Source organism: Lissotriton helveticus, chromosome 1_1 (genome assembly GCF_964261635.1).
Source record: "Lissotriton helveticus chromosome 1_1, aLisHel1.1, whole genome shotgun sequence".
Taxonomy (NCBI): Eukaryota; Metazoa; Chordata; class Amphibia; order Caudata; family Salamandridae; genus Lissotriton; species Lissotriton helveticus.
Genome location: NC_136057.1, coordinates 1,126,272,106 through 1,126,297,650, shown reverse-complemented (window position 1 = coordinate 1,126,297,650; position 25,545 = coordinate 1,126,272,106). Strand labels below are relative to the sequence as shown.

The 25,545-nt window shown below is 48.1% G+C and overlaps 1 protein-coding gene across 2 annotated transcripts in view; it reads right to left on the bottom strand.

Annotated features, from left to right (window-relative positions):
- Positions 1–2,470: 2,470 nt before the first annotated feature.
- The window catches only part of CEP290 (centrosomal protein 290), a 1,500,249-nt gene continuing 1,477,174 nt past the window's right edge, over positions 2,471–25,545 (bottom strand). Inside the window, exons 52-53 of one of the 2 annotated variants that reach the window (XM_078678872.1) lie at positions 15,366–15,472; positions 2,471–3,160 (exon numbers count right to left, since the gene is read on the bottom strand). In XM_078678872.1, the coding sequence (XP_078534998.1) occupies positions 2,972–3,160; positions 15,366–15,472 (296 nt within the window). In that variant the 3' untranslated portion in view covers positions 2,471–2,971. The remainder of the gene's footprint in view (positions 3,161–15,365; positions 15,473–25,545) is intronic. The other variant, XM_078678869.1, reaches the window with a different exon arrangement.

Sequence of the window (25,545 nt, the reverse complement as noted above, 5' to 3'; positions counted from 1 at the left end):
CCACCGCACACTAACAACCAGACTCCACAACACCGGCATCTGGGGAACCGCCCTCGACTGGATCTGCTACTTCATTACCGGCCGAACCCAAAGAACCAGACTCCCGTCCTACCTCTCCGAACCCACAGAGTTCAGCTGTGGAGTACCCCAAGTATTCTCACTCAGCCCCACGCTCTTCAACATCTACATCGCCCCTCTCGCCACCATTGTCAGAAACCACAGACTCAGCAAACCATCTTACGCCAACACCCAGCTCATCCTCTACTTCACCAACGAACCCGACAGCACTAGACACAGCTTCCAGGAAGGTATGAAAGACATAGCCTCCTGGATGAGTAACAGCTGCCTAAAGCTCAACTCAGAGAAAACGGAAGTCATCATGCTCAGATCCACCCCCTCTGCATGGGACATCACCTGGTGGTCCACCATCCTCAGCAACCCTCCCACACCCACAGACCACACTCGCAACCTCTGCATCATACTTGACTCCTCCCTTACCATGAGCTGACAGATCAACGCTGTATCTTCCGCATGCTTCAAAACCCTCGGCAAGACATTCAAATGGATCCCCCCCCGAATTCAGAAATATCTAAACCCATGCACTCAAACATCAGACTGGACTACAGGAACACCCTCTACGCCGGAATAAACAAATTCCTACAGCTCAAACTCCAGACAATCCAGAACGCTGCAGTAAGACTAGTCCTCGGCATCCCACGACAACACCACATCACCCAGCAACTACGAGAACTCCACTGGCTCCCCGTCAAAAAAGGCAGTGACCTTCAAGCTCCTCACCTACGAATCCCTCCACAACATCGGACCCTAATACCTCAACGACATAATCTCCTTCTACGCACCAAAGAGAAGCCTCCACTCCGCCGATCTTGCCCTGGCCAAAATCCCTTGCATCTGCAGAGCCAGAGTGGGGGGGTGCAATCCTACTACATCGCAGCCAAGACCTGGAATGAACTCCCACTACGCATCAGACGAACCCTCAGACTGCAAGCATTCAGGAAGAGTCTCAAGACCTGGCTCTTCGGATAATACAGAGCTGATCGAACCCTCCTACCCCCCGCCTTGAGACCCTCCAGGGTAGAGTAGTGTGATTCACAAATCCCAGATTGATTGAGATTGCATAGGCATGGCACACAGGGAGTGCATGGGTCCCTTATGGTGACATAATACATACTGCTGCTAATTGAGACCCTCTTTGGTACCCATGCCCCAGGTACCAGAGGTAACATTAACTAGAGACTTACAAGGGTGCTAAAGTCCTTGCTAATTGGGTTACAATTAGACATTTACCTGTTTTAAGGTAGAGAGCACTTCCAACCTGATTAGCAGGGGTCCAGTGCACTTTCAGTCAAAAAGCATCAGAAAAAGTGCAGGTGACCATGTCAAAAAGGACACTTTACCGCATATTACACAGTAAGGTCACCCAACCACGCCATATAATACACCCACAGTCTTCATAATGTTGATAAGCACTTCTGGCGTGTTACTCTACTCGAGATAGCATGTCACATATAAGACATTGAAATGTCACACATACACACACTGGCAACATGGATATGTAACTCCTAAGAAAACTGAAAACTTGGTAGCTATGCGAGTGCCAAGATGGTCTGAATACGAGTCCTCACAGATTCGACCACAAGAATGAGTAGTGCTCATGGCACTGGAAGATGGCAATGCAGTCAGACATTTTTTAATTGAGTTGAGTTGCTTGGAGAGGGTTCTCATAAGGAATCTGAGGGATAATACAACCTATATCATAAAGAGAATAAAGTGCCTGATGAGGTGAACAGGTTTGAGCGACCAATAGGTAAGTTTAAAGGTCCGATGTATTAGAAAATACAGCAACAGGAAATTCTCACAGGTGAGGGTGCTGATGGTTGGTTGGCTGCGTCTGAAACATTTAATAGTCTGGACATTTTCTTCAGTGTAGACGCCCAGGGGTGGGGGTCTTCGGATCCGTTTCCTCTCGTCTTTTGCACCATACATGTCCTGCTTACAAAAGTGGTCAGAATTTTTTTTTTTGATGGTCTAAGGATAAAATTACTTATCTCCATCCATGACTGGTATCTTTCTCAGCATGATCTTGAATGAATCAGATGTTACCAATCCCAGTTGACTCTAAGGCTATAGCAGGATGGATGTGGAAATAGACCGTTTAGATTATGGCATTTCCACAAAATCCTAATAAGTTTACCTACTACATTCCATGGGAGATTGGCCAAAAGGCAGGTCAAGTAAAAACAGTCAATATCTAAAGAATATTATCTAAGAGAAGGATCCGTTTAAGCTAAGCAGAACAAGTCTGCCTCCAGCCAGTAAGCCCATTTCCAACTTTAAATTTGGCTCGGACAATTAGACATTTAAATGTTTGCACTCACATATACTTCCACCTATAAAATCTGGGTGTATTACACATACAAATAACACGCTAGATGTCATAACAATTTAGTGCATTTTAAATGTATTTTTATTTAAAAGGCTAAAAAATTACAAAAATAGATCTACAATTACAAAATCTACAAAAATAAATAATGTGTTTAAATATTATGTACTACAAAACAGACACAAATGAATGCAAATTTATAAAGCAAATTAGGAGAGATGCCACCTAAAAAAATACTTTTCAGTTTATTGAGAAATCGCATTCCTATTTACATAAGTTACATGTCCAAAATTCTTACTTTACAAATATTGACTACAAAGCAATTAACTCTGCTGCTGTCTGTATGACCAATACCTGCACTCATTTCATTTTGTAGAAAGGTTACATCAGAATCCCCTTGCAGATTGGTGGTAAGTGTTATCCACATATTTCTAGTGAACATTAATCATAGTATTCAATGTTGAGGAATGCACTTATTTTGTTAATTAAACATAGAATTGGTCTGTAATCGCAATGTGCATCATCAAAAACAAATGAGTTCCTCCAATCAATCGAGTTTTTTTCTAATCAGTCCACAGAAACGTTGGCCGGGATTTCAACATGGATTCCAAACTGTTCAGAAAGGCTTTTTAGCTTCTCTTCCAAGATAATATTTTTTTTCACTTCTTCATTGTAGTTGTATTTTAAATCTTCAATTTCTTCAAAGAAGGAGGGATCAAAGTTTGCAAGCTCATTTTTTAACCTCTTTATCTCTTCCTAAAATGGCATTAAAAAACATCCATACAAGTTACATTTTGAGGTCAAATTCACAGCATGTGCAAAACACATGTATAATCAACTATATACAATACTAAATTACAAAAGTGTTGCTATGTTAGCATTATAAACTGAATATCCTTGAAACAATATCTTAATATTTTAAGAAGGGTTCATGGTGAGCCAAGGCAAATAAGAGGGAGAAATTAAGATCAAATTACTCATAGGACCTGTCAACCCAGAACATTCAGAAGGAGAATCTGGGAATACTTGTCTTTGGAGTCTTTTTTATGTCTTGGGGTGGCCATTGAGGCTCTTCTTTCCCCTATCAGTCACCTCTGTGTGGCCACTAAGTGTCCTTTCTATTCCATCAGTATATTACTTTCCTTTTTGTAACAGGGACATGTGGATATCGGAAAACATGGTAACTTCTCACGTTCTGCATACAGCATTTTAGGTACACCCTTCTGCAGTGCTTTTTGAGTTTTGAGCATACAATTGCTTTATCTACCTATGCTGTAGGATACTGCAACCCTCTTTATTACATGTTTAATTCTATCTGTAGGTGCAGTATTTGTGCTTTCCTTTCTTCCTGCTGTCTTTGGGTTATCCTAGCCCCTAGCTTCTTGCTACAAGGTGTGGAATGCTGTGCAGAAGAGCGCGGGGCATGTGGGTCATTACAGATTATACTGTTCTTTTGTTTGGGTCCTGAAATGGTACCAGAGCTGTTGTCTCTGTACCATGCCCTATAGAACACATGCTGTGCAGGAGAGACGGAGCATGTGGGAAATTATTGATTATCTTGCTCTATTCTCTGGATCCTGATATAGTGCCAGGACTGCTGTCTCTTTTCAATGCCCTACTTTAGATTGCAGGCGTAGAACCTCCTAGCTTGGTGCACAGTGTGAAAAGAAACACGTGGCATTACAGCTTTGTGATCTTTCCCATACACATGCGCAACTTAATAGATTTTTGATGGAGCAACCACTTCCCTAGGGTCTTCTTGCGGGATTGCAGTTACTCTTAGTGATCTGTACCTGTGGTTAGTGTTTTTGTGGAAGGGCAGAGGAATTGGGGCTCTCAGACTTGGTGTCTTTGACATCCCATACCTGGGTCTTGTACGTGGTATGCCCCTTGCAGTTTCATCATGCCCTGTATGTTTGTCCTGCAGGGGATCTAGTGGTAGTAACTGCTGCCTTCAGCAGTTTTCTTATAACTACAAGTGGGAGCCATGTGCATTCCCAGTCACATCTGAAAATGGTGTTGTGTTTCATATAGGTACCCCAATATAGGCTCAGGGAACAACCTAACCGTTCACCTATATTCTCTCCTACCATTACACTACATAACCGTTCTTGGGACAGACCTTTTACCTTGTTACAGTAGTGCTTACAGGACGTGGGGTTTTCCCTGAGAACTAGCTTTATCCATTATGTATGAGGATTCTTGGAAACTCAGCAAGACTACCATCTCCTGCATAATAACTATGAATAAGGGTCATTCCGTCCGTCATCCTAAGTCCGACATGATACAGCAAGGTAGAACCCCTGAGGGTACCACTTGGATATACATACACCATATCTTTGCTGAGGCAGGGAAAGGAGAAAAAGGACTTCCATGATGACACACAGACGCGAGACGCTGATGTTCCTTCACGCAGACACTTCAGCTTGCAGTGGTCCGACATCCCTTGCAGGGAGTCCAACTCGAGACCAAGACGGGGTACCACAGTATCTCACTTCAGGTAATGGGGCTGATTTTATCCTAGAGGGATTCTTGGCTACACATCTATTTACATGCTAGGTATTCTTAGGTACATCCAGTTAGGGTCGCATCATAGGAGTACGCATTTTATTGGCATGTATCTTTATACCTGCCTGTATTCATTGTTTTAGCACTATGGTAGAAATCTACCATCCTTTTACTCTGTTGGTGCTTATAATCATTTATATCTGATTCTGTCCGATTGTTGTTTCAGCACACCTATTTTACACTAAAGACATCAACTCGGCTATTCTACTGCTTTGGTCGAGGATCATTCATGAATCGCTCCTGCAAGGGAGCATCTCTGACTGTCTCAAAATTGGGCAAGTAACTCCCATCCCTAAGAAGCCCAACTCGGATCTATCTGATCCTAACAATTTCCGACCGATCACTGACATCAGCCAAACTCCTCGAGAAATAAGCCCACAAGCAGCTATGCAACCATATAGAGAAATTTTAACTACTTGACCTTTATTATTCTGGTTTCAGAGCAGGGCATAGTACTGGAACTGCTCTAACTCACATTGTGGATGAAGCTTTGAAATCTCAAGATCAAAATGTCCCCTGTCTTCTGATCCTTCTGGATCTGTCTTCTGCATTTGATACCATCAAACATGAAAACTTGATTAATCTTCTTCCACTTAGTATGGGTCTCTTGGGGCCGGTCCTAAAGTGGTTTGCCTCTTACTTACATAACCACACTTAAAGGATTAAACTCAAAGGATTAAACTAAACCAGTCCCTCGCATCCAGTATTCAGGTCAGGATTGGAGTTCCGGAAGGATCTGCACTCTTGCCCACGCTCTTTAACCTGTCATCGCCATTCTGAATAATTCTCAAATTCATTACCACATGTACGCGGGTGACATGCAACTGTACCTGAAGATCTCCCTTCTCTGGAGGACATTAATACCTTAAATGAGCTCTCTCGCAAACTCAACAATGGTTAGCACAGAACCATATTTTGTTGAATACCCTCAAAACTGAATTCCTGCTGATTGCCCCACACAACCACTCTGCACCGATCCGCAAATGGCTAAAACAACTCACAGGCCTTAACTGCACCCTTCACGTGGTTGATTCCGCTAAATCATTGGGCATTACCTTGGACAAATACCTTAATATGCAAACTCACATCAGCACCACCATTAGGGGTGCCAACTTTCATCTTAACACAATTAAGAAAACTCAAGCCTTTCCTTACGCCAGAAGACGTATAGCCTGCAGTACAATCCCTGGTGATATCACGACTGGAATATGGCCTGGTGACCCTTGCAGGGCTTCCTAAAGCGAGCTTGGCTCCTCTCAAAGCCACGCTCAATGCATCGGCCAGGCTCATCACAGGCTCTAGTTACTTACCTTCGGTAATGATGTATCTGGTAGAGACGAATCTAGCCGCAGATTCCTTAACATAGAATTATCCCCTAGGTGTGAGACTGGACCCGGAAAACTTGCTTGCCCAGCATCCCTGCGCTAAGGGGGGACGGTACCAGGCGAGTCCACGTCGAAGTCCTTCGCGGGCGTGACGTCAGCGAGGTCACATAAGCCCCACCCCGGCATGCAGACGTCAGTTTGCTTTGGAGAACTTTTCCGCGCCACAATGCGGAGCCATCACAACAAAGCAGAGGAGAGCACGGGAACAGTGTGCGAAGAAACCAGACAGAAACTAAACACCCTCAAGCAGCGGACAAGACAGGGATGGCAGCACCGCTAAAAGAGCAGACGGAAGAAGAAAGGCACAATGGTGTAGAAGAACAACTGGCCGGCACCGGCATGCACAGCCAGCAGCAGACAACTCCACGGAACGGTGCACCCAGGACGAACCAGACGCCAGCCGAAGGCAGGGGCCAGGAAAGGCCAAGAAGGGAAAGGACACGTCCCAAGGGAGCGGTTGGCACACACGGAGCCACGAAGGAAGCGGGACCAGGCAGAGCTACAACGCAAGGCCGCAGACAGCAGGCCAAACCAGGCTAGCGACACAGCGATCCGGGGCCCAACGCAAGCCACTCCAAAACAATCAGCAAGAGGATCGCACCTGCGACATACCGTGACGCCACGGAGAGCAGAGGTCCGAAGGACGACCACATCTCCCCAGCACATATTAGAACTACATAATAGTTACCATTACCCCACATAGGGCATGTTACGTCCCAAAACATCTTAGGAAAAAGTTTCTGCAGCAGAGGACAAACAGAAAGACCTGCAGAGGAACTGCAGACGGCTTGCCAATCAACCAACAAGAATACACAGAAGGCCTAATATCAGGGCCAACACGGCTTACCAACAGCCAAAACCACTAATCAAAAAAAAAGGGCCGGACCAGCAGCCAACAGCACCAAGGTCCGAACAAAGGGACTTGAAGGCACATCAAACACACAAAACACATAGCCAGGGCTACTCGCTACAAGGCCCCCAGAAAACAACGGAAGAAAACTTCCCAAAACCCAGACCGACTGACATGTCACTGAGGGGGAGAAGGAGGAGGACGAAGCCCCGCTAGAAACGTCTGAATGGCAGAGTCCGCAGGGGCATGGAACAAAAGAGTGCCATCAAAGGGAAGGTCCACCAGCCGTTCCCTAACGTTCTCCGGGAACACACTATCACGTAGCCAGGCATGTCGACGAAGGGCCACTGAAGAAGCCATGGTACGACCGAGCACTTCCGAAATGTCCAGAGCGGAGCGAAGAATCAATGCTGCCAGCTCCCGGCCATCCAACACATGATGCCTCAGATCAACATAGGCACCCTCCTGAGAAGTGGCAGACATAAGGGAATCCGCCGAATCCCACAAGCAAGAAGTGGCCCTAGCCAATACACAAGAGTGTTAAGGGCCCGTAAAGCTGCACTGGTGGAGGCGAAGATGTTGCGCCCCCAGGAATCTAACCAGGGGCTCTCGTGACGGGGGAGACAACACCAATGGCAGGGAGGGAAAGGCAGTCTGTAAAAGAGGGCCCCTGGTAGAGGGGTGGAGGGAAAGACAGACAGGATCATGGGGCGCAGGGCGATGGCGGTGTAGAAGTTGCTGGGCCACTGGGTCCCCCGTGGCGGTCCGTCCCCAAGCCACCAAAAGAGAAGTGTGCAGCGAAGCCTCTAAGGGAAGAAGCAGCTCCCGACCACCAGAACCCTGATGGAGGACCTCCAGAAGATGATCCGTGGGGAAATAGGCAGCTGGATCGCCCATGCGCAAGATTCCCGCAGCAGTGTAAACAGCCCGAGCGAAGGCAGCACCCGCCTCCGTAGAGCCCAGCATCGGGAAAAGCAGTTCCTCTGTGGGCGACGGCTGCAAACTAAGGTCCTGTCCCCCAGTCCAACAGGAGGATGGTAAGGCCAAGCCTAAAAAAGGGGGAAGGAGGACAGAGGGATGGGGAATCTGAGGTTCCTCCGGCGAAGACTGCGGCCGCTGCGAAGAACCATCCTTAGATGACGCCGGGGAAAAAGCCACGATGCGGCGACTTGTCTCCGGAGAAGATGAAACCAACAACCGCCGAACCTCTGGAGAAAAGGGGGCGAGTCAACGACCCGACGCTGGCCCGGCGCCGTAGAGTCCGCGACCGGCGGCAGGGCAACTTCGACCGGCACCGAAGGAGACGCCGGAACGACTTCCGCCACAACGCGTGGCGCAGGAGACCGAGGCTAGGTCGGAGCCTGGGTGGCTAAGGAACGGCGCCGATAAGGCATCGACTCCTCCGACGAGGCAGCTGTCTGCGTGGAGGGACAAAGGGGGCCCGGGGACATGCCAGGGGTAGCAGCCGCCGGCGCCTGAGCCGCACCACCTCGGCCTCGGACAAGGCTGCCGAGGGGGCCCCAGGGACACATCCCGAACCCCGGCAACCTCCCGCGACACCACAGGGACCCCTGTGGGGGTTTGCAGTGAGACAGAGGCGTCGTGGTCCGAAGGAGGGAACCCCGAAGGGCCGCACCTTGACGACACCACTTCCTCCGAACCTTTTGGCACCGGAGCTGCCGGCGACACCACAGAATTCCCCGCATGCGGTAAGTGATCCACAGATGTCCCAGGAGGAGAGGGAGAAGAGGGAAAAGCCAACAAGGCCTGCAAGGCCACCTCATAGGACTCCATCTGGGCTCTAGTCGCCCCCGCACTGGGAAACAGCAGATAGGGTGGCGATGCGCAGGGCCGCACCAACCTCGGAGAACCCACGCCTCCAACAGGCCGGGGACCAGCCCTCAGGACAAACTGCGACACTTACCAACAGTTGAGCGACGCTCTTGTGGACTGGGAGAAGGACGATGTCAGAGACAAAGGCAGTGTTTTTTTAAGCCGTCCGCGGGGGACGGACGTGGCAATGACGCCGACCTGGACATGCGTCTCGAAAGGAGTTTCATCCGGCGCTCCCACCGGGACTACGGTTTCATTTGCTGACATGCCTCACAATCTGTGGAGTTGTGGTGCTCCCCCAAACACCACATGCAGATGGAGTGAGGATCCGTCGCCGACATCGAGCACGCACAAGACGAGAACGTCTTGAGGCCCGAAGGCATTCGCACACTGTTCCCAAGAAAAACACTCAAAAGCGGGAGAAAAAAAAAAGAGAGACCTGAAACAGGCCAGGAACACATTCCGGATCCACATTGCATGCGGAAAAGAAGAAAAACGTCAGCGCGCCGGGGTGGGGCTTATGTGACCTCGCTGACGTCACGCCTGCAGAGGAAGTCGAGGCTGAGTCGCGTGGTATTGCCCCCCCGGCGCGCAGGGATGCTGGGCAAGAAAGTTTTCCGGGTCCAGTCTCACGCCTGGGGGATAATTCTACGTTAAGGAATCTGCGGCTAGTAATCTCTATCAGATAACACGATCGCATCACACCTGACCTTTTGCAGCTCAACTGGTCGTCTATTGAAGCCAGGATCTGTTTCAAAATAGCTTGCCTCACACATAAAGCCCTGCATTTCAACACTCCGGCCAATCTGGCGAACAAGCTTGTTTTTTCTGGATCCGGTCGGAACTTAAGAAGTACGTCCACACTACTCTTGAAACCTCCTAAATTCAAAAAGAAAAGTACGTACAAACGTGCTTTCTCCGGCCTTGCATCTAGAATTTGGAACGTTCTTCCTACGGAGATGAGAACCAATCCCTTCACTGCCTATTTCAAGAAACAGCCCAAATGGCTTTTCCTGAGTGGACATTAACTGCATCATCATGTACTCTTTCTCTAGTCCCCTTGTTGACAGATTTTACATTTATCCCAACGTATCTTTTGCTACGTATTTTTGATTGGATGTTAAACTTATTTTACTCTAGGGCCCTTTCGGTCCTAGAATAGGGGAATACTTCTTGGACCTATTACAGATTTGTCATTTACTGTACTATGCTGTGATGAGCCACTATATGTTTGTTTCACTGAATGTTATGGGAAATAATTTGCACTATATGAGAAACTGAACTAGTAGGGCCTTCTACCTGGTATCTGACTTTGATTGTATACTCCTTGTTGTTTTACAATGTTGACCTCAACGGTTCTGAGTTCATGCATGCTTCTGCCTCTGTGTACAGCGCTCTGATACCTGCAGGGGTCATTTTCGCGCTTTATAAAACTTTTCAAATACAATAAATAAAATAATGATGCTGGTTCAATAAATGCTTTTTAAAAAAACTTCCCCATCGATTATTCTGTGTATCTCTAAGGGACAAAGTGAGCACCAGTGACTGAGCGAAAATTATTCACTTCCACGATCCCTGATGAGACAGAGTTGTCGTGTTTGATAGTTGCCAAGAACTGTTCTCTCCTTCGTAAGAGGGGTTTGTAGTGTCTGTGAGCTAGCTGGTATAAAGTTTCAAGTTTAATTTTTATTTGCATAGTTACTGAAAACCATTGCAACATTTTAAAGTAGCCAATAAAACAGTTGTTATGTGCCGGTAAAAACAATAATACACATAATAAAATGCTGTACAGTGCTTACATGAATGTGGTTAAAATAACCAGTGAAGCCGTTAGAGTGCATCAATAGTACATGTAATGAAGTGCAGTCGTTAAAATACATCACTAAAACCAGCAATACACGTGGTAAGGTGCAGTACAGTACATACATATTTGGTAAGGGCACCTAACAAATATGGCACCAGCTGATATATACTTTTACATAAACAAGATGCTCTTTTCTTATTGCCGCAGAGAGATGCAGCGACCCGATTGTGAGCCAATGACTAAACAGGCAGCTTATTACTACCATTGGTGATATTGGGTTGTCATTTTAGGCATTTTTTGTTCGCCCAGCGTAAGAAATTTTACTGTTCTGCAGTTCAGTTGCATGGCCCCTGGGTCAAAGCATGCCAGCACCGCTTGCCTTCTAGTGCGAATACCTTTCTGCTTGAAGGGGACATTTAGCAGCTGTGTCCTCTCTTGCTGCAGCTCCTTGCATGTGCAGATTAAGTGTAAAATGTCTTCTTGTTCCATATCGCACAGCCTGCAACTGCTGCTTAGGATCGATGCCCTCAGCCAGGGTGGGAGGTGCTCAGTGCATGGAAGAATGCCCAGTCTATGCCGTAAGAATTATATTTTACTGGTTTAGGATAACCCTGATTGAAGTATTTTTGATAGTTGCCAAGAACTGAAAACAAATGTGGGATCACACTGCTTCACCTCCCAGTGGGTTCGCCCCTAAGCATTATGGTGGATGCTGAGGTACTGTGACCCGAGAAGACTTTGGCAGCCTGCTCAGCAACCCCAAATATTTTTATGCCTAATCTCTACTGATGATGGATAATAATCCAGAAACACATGTTTAGAGATGGCCCGCATTGATCTGCACCAACCTGGTGAAACAGTTGAAAAAACTTTTGTGCAAGTACACACGCTTGATGAACTGCATCCACCATAATGCTTAGGGGCGAACCCGCTGGGAGGTGAAGCAGTGTGATCCCACATTTGTTTACTGTTGCCAAGAACTATTCGCTCCTTGGTATAAGGGGATTCTAGTGGCACTGTGAGCTAGCTGGTATACAGGCGAACAAATTCAGTGAGTGTATCTGGAATCAGTCTGGACACCAATCCTCCAAACTATGTTATCTAAACAAGCAGATCCTATATAGGTTTATAGGAACTACAGAACAATGGGGCTTAAGGTTCCTGGGTGCGCTATTAAGTCCAAGAGCAATCATACATTAGCCAACATGGGCAAGTGAACCTTAAAACAGGAAAGGAGTTGTACATAGTTCCTGGCTGTGGCCTCACAGATGCCCTCTAGCCCCTCTGATACAGAGTCTGACTCTGGAGTCCACCCCGATGAATGGCTGTTGCTGTCATCGGCCTCCTACCATTAGAAAATCAACACCTACTTTTCAAAACTTGGTGTTATTAGTTGAGGACCTGTGTCTCAATGCTGCAGGGCCTCACCTACTGAACTAGCCTTTAGACCCTGTTGCTTTTTCCCATTGCTTCATTAACTGACAGTGCTCCTTCAAACAAGGTCCTGTTGAGATTCTGCTCCAATGGGAACAGTCGAGCCCGAACTACCTGGCCAGGTCCTCCGTGAACCGGAACACAAGAAACCCAGGACCGGTTTCGTTCTAGCTAGGGCTCATCAGTCAAGTATAGGGGTCAAGAATGATTTGCATATGGCTGAGTCCAAACTGAGGTGGCATGGTGTTCAAAATAATAATGGACTGGGGTGCAGTACCAAATAATTAACAGCAGCTGAAATTAATTCAAGCATTCAATTCATACCTTTTTGGTCTACTTTAGTGTGATGCCTTAAGTAGAATAGGTATCCCCAGACGTGGGTCCCATGCGCACTGTGCCACAGGAACCAAGCTATACCAGATGATGTGTGTTAATTAGGGCGAAACTGGTATATGGTGGTTTTGTTCCGGTTCAGGGTGGATCTGCCTGTCAGTTTGGACTGGACAGTTCCCATTGGGTTTGAAAGATGAAAACAAAGGGTCCTTAAGGTGTTGGTAAGTGTATTACACAGTGAGGTTGTACAACCACACCATATAATACACCCCCATTTCCTCACATTAATTCAAGCATTCCATCCATCCATTTTTTTCTCTACCAGAGTGTTTCTCTTCTGGGCTGTAACCCAAGTGATCAAGCAGCGGCCACGCTGTTCTTAAAACACTCCAAGGCAAAATCAGTCTTTTTCTGAAGAGCTTGGAGCCATCGAACTGAAGATCCATAAGCAAGGACTAGACATCATCTGAAAATCAGACTTTCCCATAGCTCTCGCAACTGAGTTTGCACAGTCAAAACCAGACAGATAATTTATCCCGAAGCCTCCAGGCCATCGCACACAAGGCCCCAAGTATGTACATGAAGTATCGCAATTTGGTGGCAATGACACTGGCCATTTCCCATAGAGCATAATGAACGTACATGACATTGAGGGGCTTGAGGGCTAGATTCTCTGCAGCAAAAAGTTTCATGGACCATACCTCAAAACCTTTTCATTCCCTGTTGTCTGAAGCCGAGGGGACAATGCCTGCAGAAACGTTAGATGAGGAAAAGGCATGAATGACCAGCTTTCAGATGGAAATGTGGGATCACCAAATGTTGGTTGGCATCTCCTGTCTATTGCTCTATTGACAGTCACAGTGGATGAGGATTTAGGCCAAGTGGCAACAACAGGACGCAGAAGAGCCACACTGAAGGAAAGAAGGGGTTCTGCTGAATGGGGTGTATGTTGCAGAACCTAAGTTCTGTGCCAAGTTGGTCATAAAGGGGGTAGCTTTTCCCCTTATTTAGCTGTTCTTCTAGGAGGCGCTGTGCCTCTCTCTTTGACCTCTGAACAGGCTCCAAAGGCTCTGAAAACAAAAGAGTTGAGTCTAAATTTGGCAGTACAACTGTGATTAGTGTCGGTGGTGCTGGGGCCAAAGGCTTGGCCGGGGTCTGCACCATCAAAGGCACCAATGGAGCAAAAAGTGCTGGGGAGAGCAGCATGAAAGGTGCGGACAACACTGCGGAATTCCGCCGGGTAACCCACAGGAACCCATGGGGCGCAAAGATCCTCTAGAGGGCATCATAACCCACCTCAAACATGGTTTTCAGGTTTCTTTCCTGTACCGCGTCTCCTCTTTTTCTCATGTCCGTGGTGAGGTAGATCTCTATGTTGATGATCTCGCTGACTTAGAACTTGACTGAGGTTTTGACCTGCGTCTACCCCTCCCTGTTATCTTTGGCTTTGGCTTATAGACTTTAGCAACTCTCTCTAATGGCCTACAGATGCATACTCCAGTATGACTGTTAAAGCTTTCACTGCAAACCTAAAAATGGGAAGTATGACTACCAAGTCAATCACATATTTATTTTTTAAATCTGCAAGGTGATCATACCAAAGAGACAAATTGTCAAGCAATCTAAGAAACCCTTTTTCTGACATTTCATGCCAGGGACTGGATAATATGGCTATAGGGATGGGGCTAGATTATGTGGGCAGGCGCAATCAGGATGGAATTCCTACTGATTCCTCTAGAAGGCAAAGGTAGAAAAGAAGAGGGAAGATACATACATCTAGCTTCTTTACCATGCTAAAGGGAAAGTGATCCTTTGTCCTTGTGAAACCACACGACATTATTGATATATCTTGTAACCCAAAAACAAATACGACTATCAACATTACTGAAAAGATCCTCCCTGAAGACCAAAGCAGGGTATTATGCAGAGAAGAGAAATCCCTGCACACCAGCAGACATTTTAAGCCCATTAGCTGGAAGTCACCGCTTGACAGATACAGTTTTCTTTCAACTTGTAACAAAGTTAGGAGTTTCCTAGTTGCATCCCGATAAACCTTGGAAGAACGTATATATTTTTAAAAGTAGATAACCTATTGAATCCCCTTGTGCAATTTACAGAATCAGATTGCGTAGATAGTTTTATTGTCATAGCCAAACGTGATTTGTGTAAGTGGCAGACATTAAAATTGATGTGCTGCCTTTGATTTTTTTTTATAGCATAATAGGTCAAATCTATCACGTTATCTTGGCGAGGAAACCTTCTAATGTGATTTTTCATGAAGAACAGCAGATGTTAAAACTAATCTCCTCTACATATTCATCAGAAAGGCAACAGGGGCTGTTTAAAAGATGCCTGTGCTATGCTAATTTGATTCCAAGAGCTACTTTATTTTGCTAATTGCAGCCATGTACTATTTTACTCCACTGCATTTTGTGCTGTTTCCAGGTCACATACATAATTGTTCACATTCTGTCAAAGTAGACAAATTATGAACACAGGTTTTTTGCTCCACCAAACAGCATGCCGGTATAAAAAGCAATATTGTGCTATCTTGTAATCGGGTACAAATTCACACCAACCAAACTGTTAATGTAATCCTCCCCAAGGTTCTTGTTACCATAGGCTATACACTTGGTATGTGTGTATTTATTTTTCACTATGAGATGAAGTCTAGCTACAGGGTGCTAATTTTTATGAAACAAATTACATATTCAGAAATATGCACGACGGAGTGACATTCACATAAGCCTTTACCTTCAAGTGATCTCGTTCCAAGTTAGAAGTCTTCACGTGAGTTTGCAGGTCTACTAATTCCGATATTAATTTGTCATGTCGCCTACCTTTCTCCAGCAAATCATACCCTACAAAAGAAATATAAAATGGAGAAAGTGAGCAATATTTAAATGGCCTTTAAATCTAAAGTAGTCGAAAAGACAGACATACTGATATATACAAAAATGAAGACATTTGATTTTTCATTCAGATCAGCCAATCGATGGATGGATGGAAAATATATATCTCCCCAATCACAATTACATGGTTTGGCACTGCATGACATGCCCTATGATCTGACAGTCTGTCGTCTTTTTCCTCTACGACTTCACTGTCTGATGATGCGTGACTTGATCTACTCCCCATCCCTTCGATGCTGCCTCAATATCCACAGACCACTCCCGATTGTCACCTGCTGATTTTATTCTAATGCACTGGTTGATATTTTTCTTGCTCTGACAGTATGCGGTTATGCCCCATTTATATTATTATGTATCCTTTCTCTCTCTGATCTGATGGTATGTCACCCTACCCATTACGATTTCATCATATGTTGGTGCATAATTTCATTGGTTGATGGTGCACAACCTGTTCTTCTCACCCTCTCGCTGCCGCTACCACCCAGTTGTACAGTTGCCCTTATTGTGAGGACTTGCCTGTGCCCATTTCTATCTCTACACTTGGTCCTGCAGGCAATGACTGTGGGAAGTTGGCCTGATATATGATGCTCACTAGTTCTAGTGATCACCTTGCATCAGTCCAAACAACCCTTATGGTGATTGGTTGTAAGTCAACCTTATAGACCAGCTATCCTAATGGTAGCATGGACAAAGCAGTCTTAGGCTAAACTCTTTTGGCATGTGAAGCCAGCTGTTTTACCACAATATAACCCCTTGAATACCAGATGAAAGGACACCACACAGGTTGTTATGAAAATAAACAATATATTTATTAATAACAAACACCTCTGAACTCTTTATGAGATCAGAGGGCTAAGCACATGACAATCTATTAGGAAAAATACGATAAGTTGCACAAAATTACAATGGTGCCCTAGGGGCACGACAAACCATATACTAAGTAAATGGTATAAGGAAATCGATAGAAGGAATGGAGCTGTCCAGAGGCTGTAGGATCGTTGGGGCCACGCTACTCTAACTTTAGGTAAGTAATAGGAGGCCCACGGGACGCGTGTGCAGAGTGTGAACTCACACGCGAGATGCTTAACAACGTCTATGGACAGTATAGTTCAAGAAAAAGGTGAGTACGGACAATCCTGACTAGTTAGGACTAAAACGACGGTGAATCTGGACACTAGGAGAGTCAAGCTACCTTTGAGCACCGAAATGCTCTTGTTACCTCACCCACGGGCTGCGGGTGCATAGGTGCGAAGTCGTGTCGGGTTCTGCGTTGAAGTCTATGGAGCCTGGAAGAAAAGATGCTGCAGGCGACCAGGAGGAAGATGTCTGGTGTGATCCAAGGGTGGATCAGTGATGCTGAAGACCTGAAAGCAGAGGGGACAATGTTCAAAGTCACTAGCCAGTGACTGGAGTGGAACCAGGAAGGAACCAGATGTCGTCGTCGCGATCAGGTGAGGAGTGGACGCTTGACTCTGCAGCCACGTGGACCAGGAGGTGTCTTGGACAACCAGGATGGAGGCACGAGCTGTCCCACGCAGGCTCTCGCTGTCGGCGGTGTTGGTTCCGGATTCGGCGTCAAAAGGCCTTGACAAAGGCAACCCACGCGATGAGTGGAAAAGGTGTCTGGTGCGGACTAGGAGAGTCCGGGGTGCTCCTCTTTTGGAAGGGAGCAAGGGCCAGTCTGGAGCAACCAGACCAGCAGCGAAGATTTCAAGGTTCGTCGTCTAGGAGGGCACTAGCCAGCCGGCAAGTGACCAGACAATGCGTCGAGCAGCAAACAGGCAGAAGGGCCCCACGCAGATCTCGTGGAAGCTGGAGGGCTGGTCTTGGGTGCAGGAGCTGCTCGGGGCTGGGGTTCTCAATCCCCAAAGCACTTGGTCGAGTTTACCTCGGGAGTCGTGCTGGAAGCGAAGTGCAGCTTCTTTCAAGATGGCCGGTCCCACGTGTCTCGTCGCACCCACGGGTCTCAGCTGTGCTGCAGATGTGAGTTGAGGTCGGAGAGGTCTGGGAATCCGGGTCTCGTCGGGCTCTGAAGTCTGGATCCTCGAGGGAAGACGACAAAGTGAAGCCGCTGGACGCTTGATGGTGCCTGCAGTTGCAGGGTGGACACTCCTTGCCCACAAGGGAGATTTCTTCAGTCTTCTGTGGAGCAGAACGTCGAAGTCCAGAGTTTCTTCTTGTAGAGTAGTTCAGGATGAATCTAATCTGGAATGGGACCAGCTCCTACCTTTATCCTGCTAAAAGGGGGCTGTACTGGTGACTAGGTCCCTCCCCTGGGTGGGACCAGGAAGGGGGGTGGTCACACCCCCTATCCTTTGTCCGGTTTTGCGCCAGAGCTGGGGCTGGAGTGCCCCAGCAACTGGTTTGAACCGGTGTATGCACAGGGCACCTTGTGTGCCCCAGGCATGTCTCATTCCTTTCAGGCCTCCTTACCTCCATACACAAAATCCTGTCTAGGGTGGTGCTAGCACCTCCCAAGGCAGGAAACCCTTTGTCCAGGCCTCCCTCGCTGGAAGGACTCCCAGCAGCAGGAGGTCAGACTTGTGTCTGTGGTTGCAGCATCCATTTTGTGATGCCAAGGCTCGAGGTAACTTTAACCGGGGTTTACAGTTACATACATGCCGTGTCCCTCTAGAAGGGTGGAATGCTACCCCCGTCGCCAGAATTGGCGAGGGGGTAGTATTCCAATTAGTATGACACCTTACTCGACCTGTTTTGATAATGCTATACCAAAGTTAGCATTCAACCGCGAGGATTATAATGCACTTAAGAGTATATGGTATAGCGTTATCATGGAACAGCTATTAGGACTTGGTTCCGCAAGCTGCAGACGGGCTCAGTTCATGCCAGAACACCATCTCACATAATTCCAAGCACTCTGCCTCAGGATTGATAAGGCCTGCCATAGGAGTGACTGATAGGAATACATGTGTCCATTTTAGGGTTAGATATAAGTATACTATATCTACAGCAAAGGGTGATTACACCACCTTGCCCCAGCTGTCGTGCAGCCAGTTGTGTCTGTTTAGATGGCCAGCCAGGGGTGGCATAATACATGCTTCAGCCCCTGGTAGGCCCTGGGTACACCTATGCCCTGGGTACCCAAGGTACACTGTACAGGGACTGATAAGGTGGCCCAGTACCAATTGGTAAATGCACCTAAAGTACATGGTTGTCAATTTAGAGAGAGAACAGCTAGGTTGTGGGTCTGATTAGCAGGCCCACAGCCAGGGAAAGTAGTAAACCAGTGAAGCAAAAAGCAGAAATCTGGGGTGACCATAGGATTGCAGACCCCACTCTCCTACAATGACCACAAACGTATATATGCCATTTTGCCATAGGGCCCCAACCTCTTTAACTAGGCTGTGTAGCATCCTAAGTGTACCGATCCCTCCATCGTTTCAGCTGTTGCATTCACTCCCGCTCGCTTGAACATCCTCCTTTATAGGCCCATTCCTACTCCCACCATCCCTCCCATGGTCCTACCCCGGTCATGGACCCAACAGATACTGATTTGTTGAATGCCTTGCTAGCCCCCACAGGTAATAACTTGTTAATAAAAAATAACTACCCCCCAAACCTATCCAAAAACGCTAAGAGAAACATCAACCATAAAAACCTACATCTTAGGAAATAAACCCTTTTCACCGACCACTACTTTTGCCACAACAAGGGCACCTTACTCAACTACTTCACTCATCACCATCATAACCAAGATAATCTCTCATGGCCATAAACATACTATTGCACTCTCCACGCTGTTCCACGCCAACACCACAATAGCCATCTACAGCTGCGGGGGTTTGCTGCCGCGCTGCACCCGCTAGCCTGCGCCTGTTTGATTGAAAAGCTTGCGCTTGCGCTAAAATTGAATTGCTCATTGTTTTAAAATTGTTTTAAAGTACTGCACCACTTACCTGAATCGCCGAATCGCACTGTTGTCCCTGAGGCAATCCTAGCTCCTCTCCCATAGGCCTCAGCCAATCGGCCGGTCTGGGGTGGAGCTTGGAGGCGGCACTGGGCATCCATAACCTGAGTCTTCGCGGGAAGCAGGCAATTGTATGTTTGCTGCAGCGCTGCACCCGCCAGCCTGCGCCTGTTTGATTGAAAAGCTCGCGCTTGCAATAAAATGGAATTGCTCATTGTTTTAAAATTGTTTTAAAGTACTGCACCACTTACCCGAATCGCGGAATCGCACTATTGTCCCGGGCGCACTCCTAGCTCCCCTCCCATAGGCCTCAGCCAATCAGCCGGTCCAGGGTGGAGCGTGGAGGCAGGACTGGGCATTCATAACCTGAGTTTTCGTGGGAAGCGGGCAATTGTATGCTTGCTGCGGCACTGCACCCGCTAGCCTGCGCCTGTTTGATTGAAAAGCTTGCGCTTGCACTAAAATTTAATTGCTCGTTGTTTTAAAATTATTTAAAGTACTGCACCACTTACCCGAATCGCGGAATCGCACTGTTGTCCCGGACGCACTTTTAGCTCCCCACCCATAGGCCTCAGCCTATCGGCCGGTCCGGGATGGAGCGTGGAGGCGGGACTGGGCATTCATAACCTGAGTCTTCGCGGGAAGCGGGCAATTGTATGTTTGCTGCCGCGCTGCACCCGCTAGCCTGCGCCTGTTTGATTGAAAAGCTCGCGCTTGCACTAAAATTGAATTGTTCATTGTTTTAAAATTGTTTTAAAGTACTGCACCACTTACCCGAATCGCGGAATTGCACTGTTGTCCCGTACGCACTCCTAGCTCCCCTCCCATAGGCCTCAGCCAATCGGCCGGTCCGGGGTGGAGCCTGGAGGCGGGACTAGGGCTCATATTCAGACTACCTCGCAGAAGCGCAGCGGACGCGCCGGTGGCGCGCCGAAGGCGCACCAAACGCTAGCCCGTCTGCGCCACTCCGGGCCCAGGGGCTCTGGTCAAACCACCATCTATACCTCTAAGGCACTCAAAGCTCTAGAACGACCACCTTTTTCGCTAGCACCTGATGTCCTTGATCGCATCTCAGCCTACGGTATCATGCAGAAACAAATGGGTCACCCTAATAATCCACTTGTTACCCCACCTCCCCCCTGAACTATTCACAACACCACGGTTACTCTGACTACTCTTCAGGTTCTGTACCTTAACCCGCGCTCCATGGTGAAGCACCAATTAGATATATTTATGTTGTTAACATCAGAAAAGCCGGATGTATTACTCATCACCGAGACCTGGCTTACCCAGGACTCCACACCGGATATTTTAGCGGCGCTCCCCTCAGACTATTACATTCTCAATGTAAACCGGCCTCTAGGGAAGTCAGGTGGGGGAGTTGGTCGATCATACATAAAAATAACAGGTTCATTACCACGACCTCTTTAGTCTTACCTGAAGTTGAGAATATCGTCATCAATCTCAAAACTACTTCTGGCTCTCTGGCACTGGTACTCTTCTACCGCCCCCCCCCCAGTCCATGCCCTCTTTCCCCCTCTCCCTTACCGAACAGATGGCGAACCTTATCACCAACCACGCTAGAGTCCTACTTATCGGGGACCTCAATTATTGGTTCAACTACGCTTGTGGCGGGCCACACGCGGCTGGACTCTCTGAATTGCTCGCAAGCCTAAACATGACCCAGCTGGTATCTGCCCCTACCCACGTCAAGGGCCACACCCTTGATCAAAATTGGTCACACAACGTCACACTGTCAACACCAATAATCTCCCCCTGCATTTGGTCGGACCATCACCTGATTGAATTTACAGTGACCATTAATGGCAGGGCTAAGCCTCCTAAGGTGGCAGGTGCCTGACCCGCAAATGGAGAACACTTGACTCTCAGGGACTTATTAACTCCTTAGCCAGAACCCTTCCCATTGTCGACTCCAACTCTAACATTGACTCCAAGGAAACAGACATCGCGAACTGGCTATTGGTGGCCAGTGATAAGCACGCCCCTCTCACTAAATACTCTCGGGCTAGACACGGCAATGCCCATAATTGGTTCCCCAGCGGCCTAAAGGACCAAAAACTTAAACTTCGGCAACTGGAGAGGAATTGGAGGCGCGGTTACTCCAAGGAAGATAGATTACTGTACCTAACAGCCCGTAAGGACTACAAAGCATCTATTTCCATTGCCAAAGCTACGCATTTCTCAGAGAGAATACTTACTGCCCACAACAAATCGAGGGACATTTTTTAAATTGTGCATAACCTAAGCAGCCATGACAGAATTTTACTTAGTCAGGCCCCCACTCAAGAGCTGTGCAACTCTTTGAACAATTTCTTTGTAGGAAAAATCGCGGATATTAAGGCCAGTATTCCCCCCACCGCCCATACGGAATTTTCCGACGACATATCCAGTAACTCACACACCTTGACTCACTTGCCAGATATGTCACAACACTCTCTCTCCCGTGTCAAGTCGGGCTCTCCAAATGACTGTTGCCCTCCTTTCGTTCTCAGGGACATCTTCTCGGCCCTGCCCCAAAGTATCCTACCCTTCCTCAACGAATCCCTCAGTAAGAGCGTAGTACCTAGCACCCTCAAGGATGCAACCCTAGTTACTCTTTTAAAGAAACCTGGGGCAGACCCTTCACACCTCTCCAACTACCGCCCTATCTCCCTCTTACCCCATCTGGCAAAAATTTTGGAGGCTCATGCAGCAAGGTGCCTCTCTAAATTTATCGAAAACTCTGGGTTCTTAGAGCCTAACCAAGCTGGCTTCCGGCCAGCTCACTTGACCGAGTCAGTTATCCTAGCAGTACTGGATACACTGAGAGCAAACGCAGACAGGGGGGTCCCTCAGGCTCTGGTTCTCCGGATCTGTCGGCCGCGTTCGACACGGTCAACCACGACATCTTGTTGCACCGTGTCGAACAAGCAGGCATTCATGGCCCTGCATTCGAGTGGATCAAGTCATTTCTCACAGGCAGAACGCAAGCAGTACGTCTCAGTACCTTCACGGCCCCTAAACTATCTACCTCATGTGGGGTGCCGCAGGGCTTGTCCCTCTCCCCACTGCTGTTCCATCTCTATATTCGGCCCCTGATCCACTCACTTAAAGCCAGGAACATAACTCTCTTTAATTACGCTGATCACCTTCAGATTGTTTTCCCCTTGGATTCCCCCAACGCCGCTGCTGATTTCCAATCTGTGATGCTCCATATCCAGCACTGGATGAATCTCAATCAGTTAAAACTTAACCCAGGAAAAACGGAATTGGTGCTGCCTGGGAACAGCGTCGCTCATTGGGGACCACACTTCTGGCCGAGCGAATTAGGTCCCCCCCCCCCTCTCAGTGAAAAGTTTAGGGGTGGTCATTGACTTTGACCTCTCACTTAGAGGACATGTGGGGGCCGTGATTTCGCCCAGCCTCTTCCAATTGTGTAAAATCAGGAAGATCTCTCATCTGCTATCTCACGCAGCCCTTGTACAGGTAGTGATTGCATTAGTACTCTCGCGCCTAGACTTTTCTAATTCCCTTTACATTGGGCTACCCCAGACCTTGTTCTTAAAAACAGCAGAGGGGCCCTGAATCTAAGAAAAAACTACAACAAGGGAACAACCCGCCAGGGCGAGAACATGAGAGAACAACATGAAAGGGGTGTTCCCAAATAGAACAGATCAAAGTTTAATAAATATTAACAGAATACCCACCAATTCACAAAAAGAGAAAATATATTCAAAAAAAGTTTTTAATTTTCATTTTGACAATCAACACGATTTTTTTGGGATAATAAATAAAGTGATTCCATTTGAACAATGCATAACATTTGGAAAAAATATACATAATCAGAAACATACAAAAACAGTCTAAAAGCTAGGACACGCAAAAACACTTCAAAACGGACAGAAGAATAAATCCACTCATACATCAAAACATACCTTTTATACAATCAAATTCATACTCAGACATTCACATCCATATCACTACACACAAGGACAAGAAAAGCGCCAAGGACTTGAACAAAGAAGGCTGATCAGGTAGCCTCAAGAAGGTGGAAAGGGCAGAAAGGTAGCCCCTGATAGTGCCCAGAGCAGAGCCCTGCTGGGCAAGAGAAAGAAGGAAGAGGAGAACCTCAGAAAGGGGGGCAGAGAGTGGATCCACAGCCTTTGCTGTGCACCATGCCACAAATCTGTTCCACCTGCAGGCGTATACCAACTTTGTGGAGGGACGCCTGGCTGCCAGAATCACATATCAAACTTCAGGAGGCAAGTCAAATGGCCTCAACTGTCGTCGCTCAATCTCCAAGCATGGAGGTGGAGACTGGACAGATTTGGGTGGAGGACCGTCCCCTGCTGCTGCGACAGAAGGTCCTCCTGAAGAGGCAGATGAATCAGGGGATTGACAGACATGCTGAGTAGCTCTGGATACCAATATCTTCGAGCCCAATCCGGAGCCACAAGGATAACTTGGGCCCAGTCGCGCTTGATCTTCTTCAGCACTCTGGGCAGAAGTGGTATCGCGGGAAAGGCGTACAACAGACCGCAGCTCCACTCGTGACGAAAAGCGTCTCCGAGCGAGTGCCGCCTTGGAAATTCCAATGAGCAGAACTGAAGACATTGCGCGTTCTCTTCTGTGGCGAATAGATCTAACCAAGGCTATCCCCATTGCTGAAAGAGGCCTTGCGCCACGTCCGAGTTCAGACGCCATTCGTGATCAATCATGCATCGACGGCTGAGTTTGTCCGCCCTGGCGTTCAGGGAACCTGCCAGGTGTTGAACCACCAGGGTCACGCCCTGATGTTCCAGCCACTGCCAGAGGCGCACAGCCTCCTGGCATAAGGTCCACGACCCCACCCGCCCTGTTTGTTGCAGGACCACACGGCGGTGGTGTTGTCCGTGAACACCTGCTCTACACTCCCCTGGACAGAGGGGAGGAATGCCTTCAGTGCAAGGCGGATCGCCCGCAGCTCCAGAAGGTTGATGTGGAGCTGGGACTCCGCCGGAGACCAGAGGCCTCTGATCTCCGCCTCTCCCATGTGGCCCCCCCAGCCCTGGAGGGACGCGTCCTTCACAACTACGTGCTCCGGTTGGGGAAGGGAGAGGGATCTGCCGCTGACCCAATCGCGGTCCGTGAGCCAACAGTGCAACTGTCTTGCAGTGCCCTCCGAGATCAAGACATGGTCAGACAAGTTGCCCTGATGCTGGGCCCACTGAAACTTCAGGTCCCACTGCAGAGCACGCATCCGCCACCGGGCGTGATGCACCAGAAGGATGCAGGAGGCCATCAGCCCCAGAAACCGCAGCGTTAACCTGATCCAGACCCTGGATAACGGTTGAAAGATCGGAATCAGAGCCTGAATATTCCAAAAACGCTGTTCGGGAGGATAAACCCGAAACTGCGCTGAGTCTAGAACTGCTACGATGAAGAGGAGCTTCTGAGAGGGACACAGGTGTGACTTCGGCACATTGATGGAGAACACCAGCAGGTGTAGGAGGTCGGCCGTAGTCTGGAGGTGGCTGACGACTGTCTGGGGCGAGCCCGCCTTCAACAACCAGCCGTCGAGGTAGGGGAAGACTGAAACCCCTAACCTGCGCAGATGAGCTGCGACCACCGTCATCACTTTCGTGAACACCCGTGGGGCGCTGGTAAGGCCGAAGGTGAGCACGGTAAACTGAAAGTGCTTGTGGCCTACCGTAAACCGCAGGTAACGCCGGTGGGCCGGCAGGACGGGGATGTGAAAATAAGCGTCCTGCAAGTCCAACGCTACCATCCAGTCTCCCGGGTCCAGGGTAGCCGTTGACGTTCCGCAGGTCCAAGATAGGGCACAGGCCCCCTTTGCCCTTCATGGGTACCAGAAAGTAGTGGGAGTAACAACCACACCCTACTTCTGGCCCAGGAACGCGGTTGATGGCCCCCTTGGCCAAGAGGGCCGTAACTTCCTCTTGTAGAAGTTTCAAGTGATCCCCCGACACGCGGTGGCATGGCTGGAGGGGACGCCTCGAAGGGGAGGGAGTAGCCCCTTCGGACGATTTGCAGCACCCACCTGTCCGATGTGACAGTGCGACAGTGGAGGTGGTGATGGCGAACCCTGCCCCCT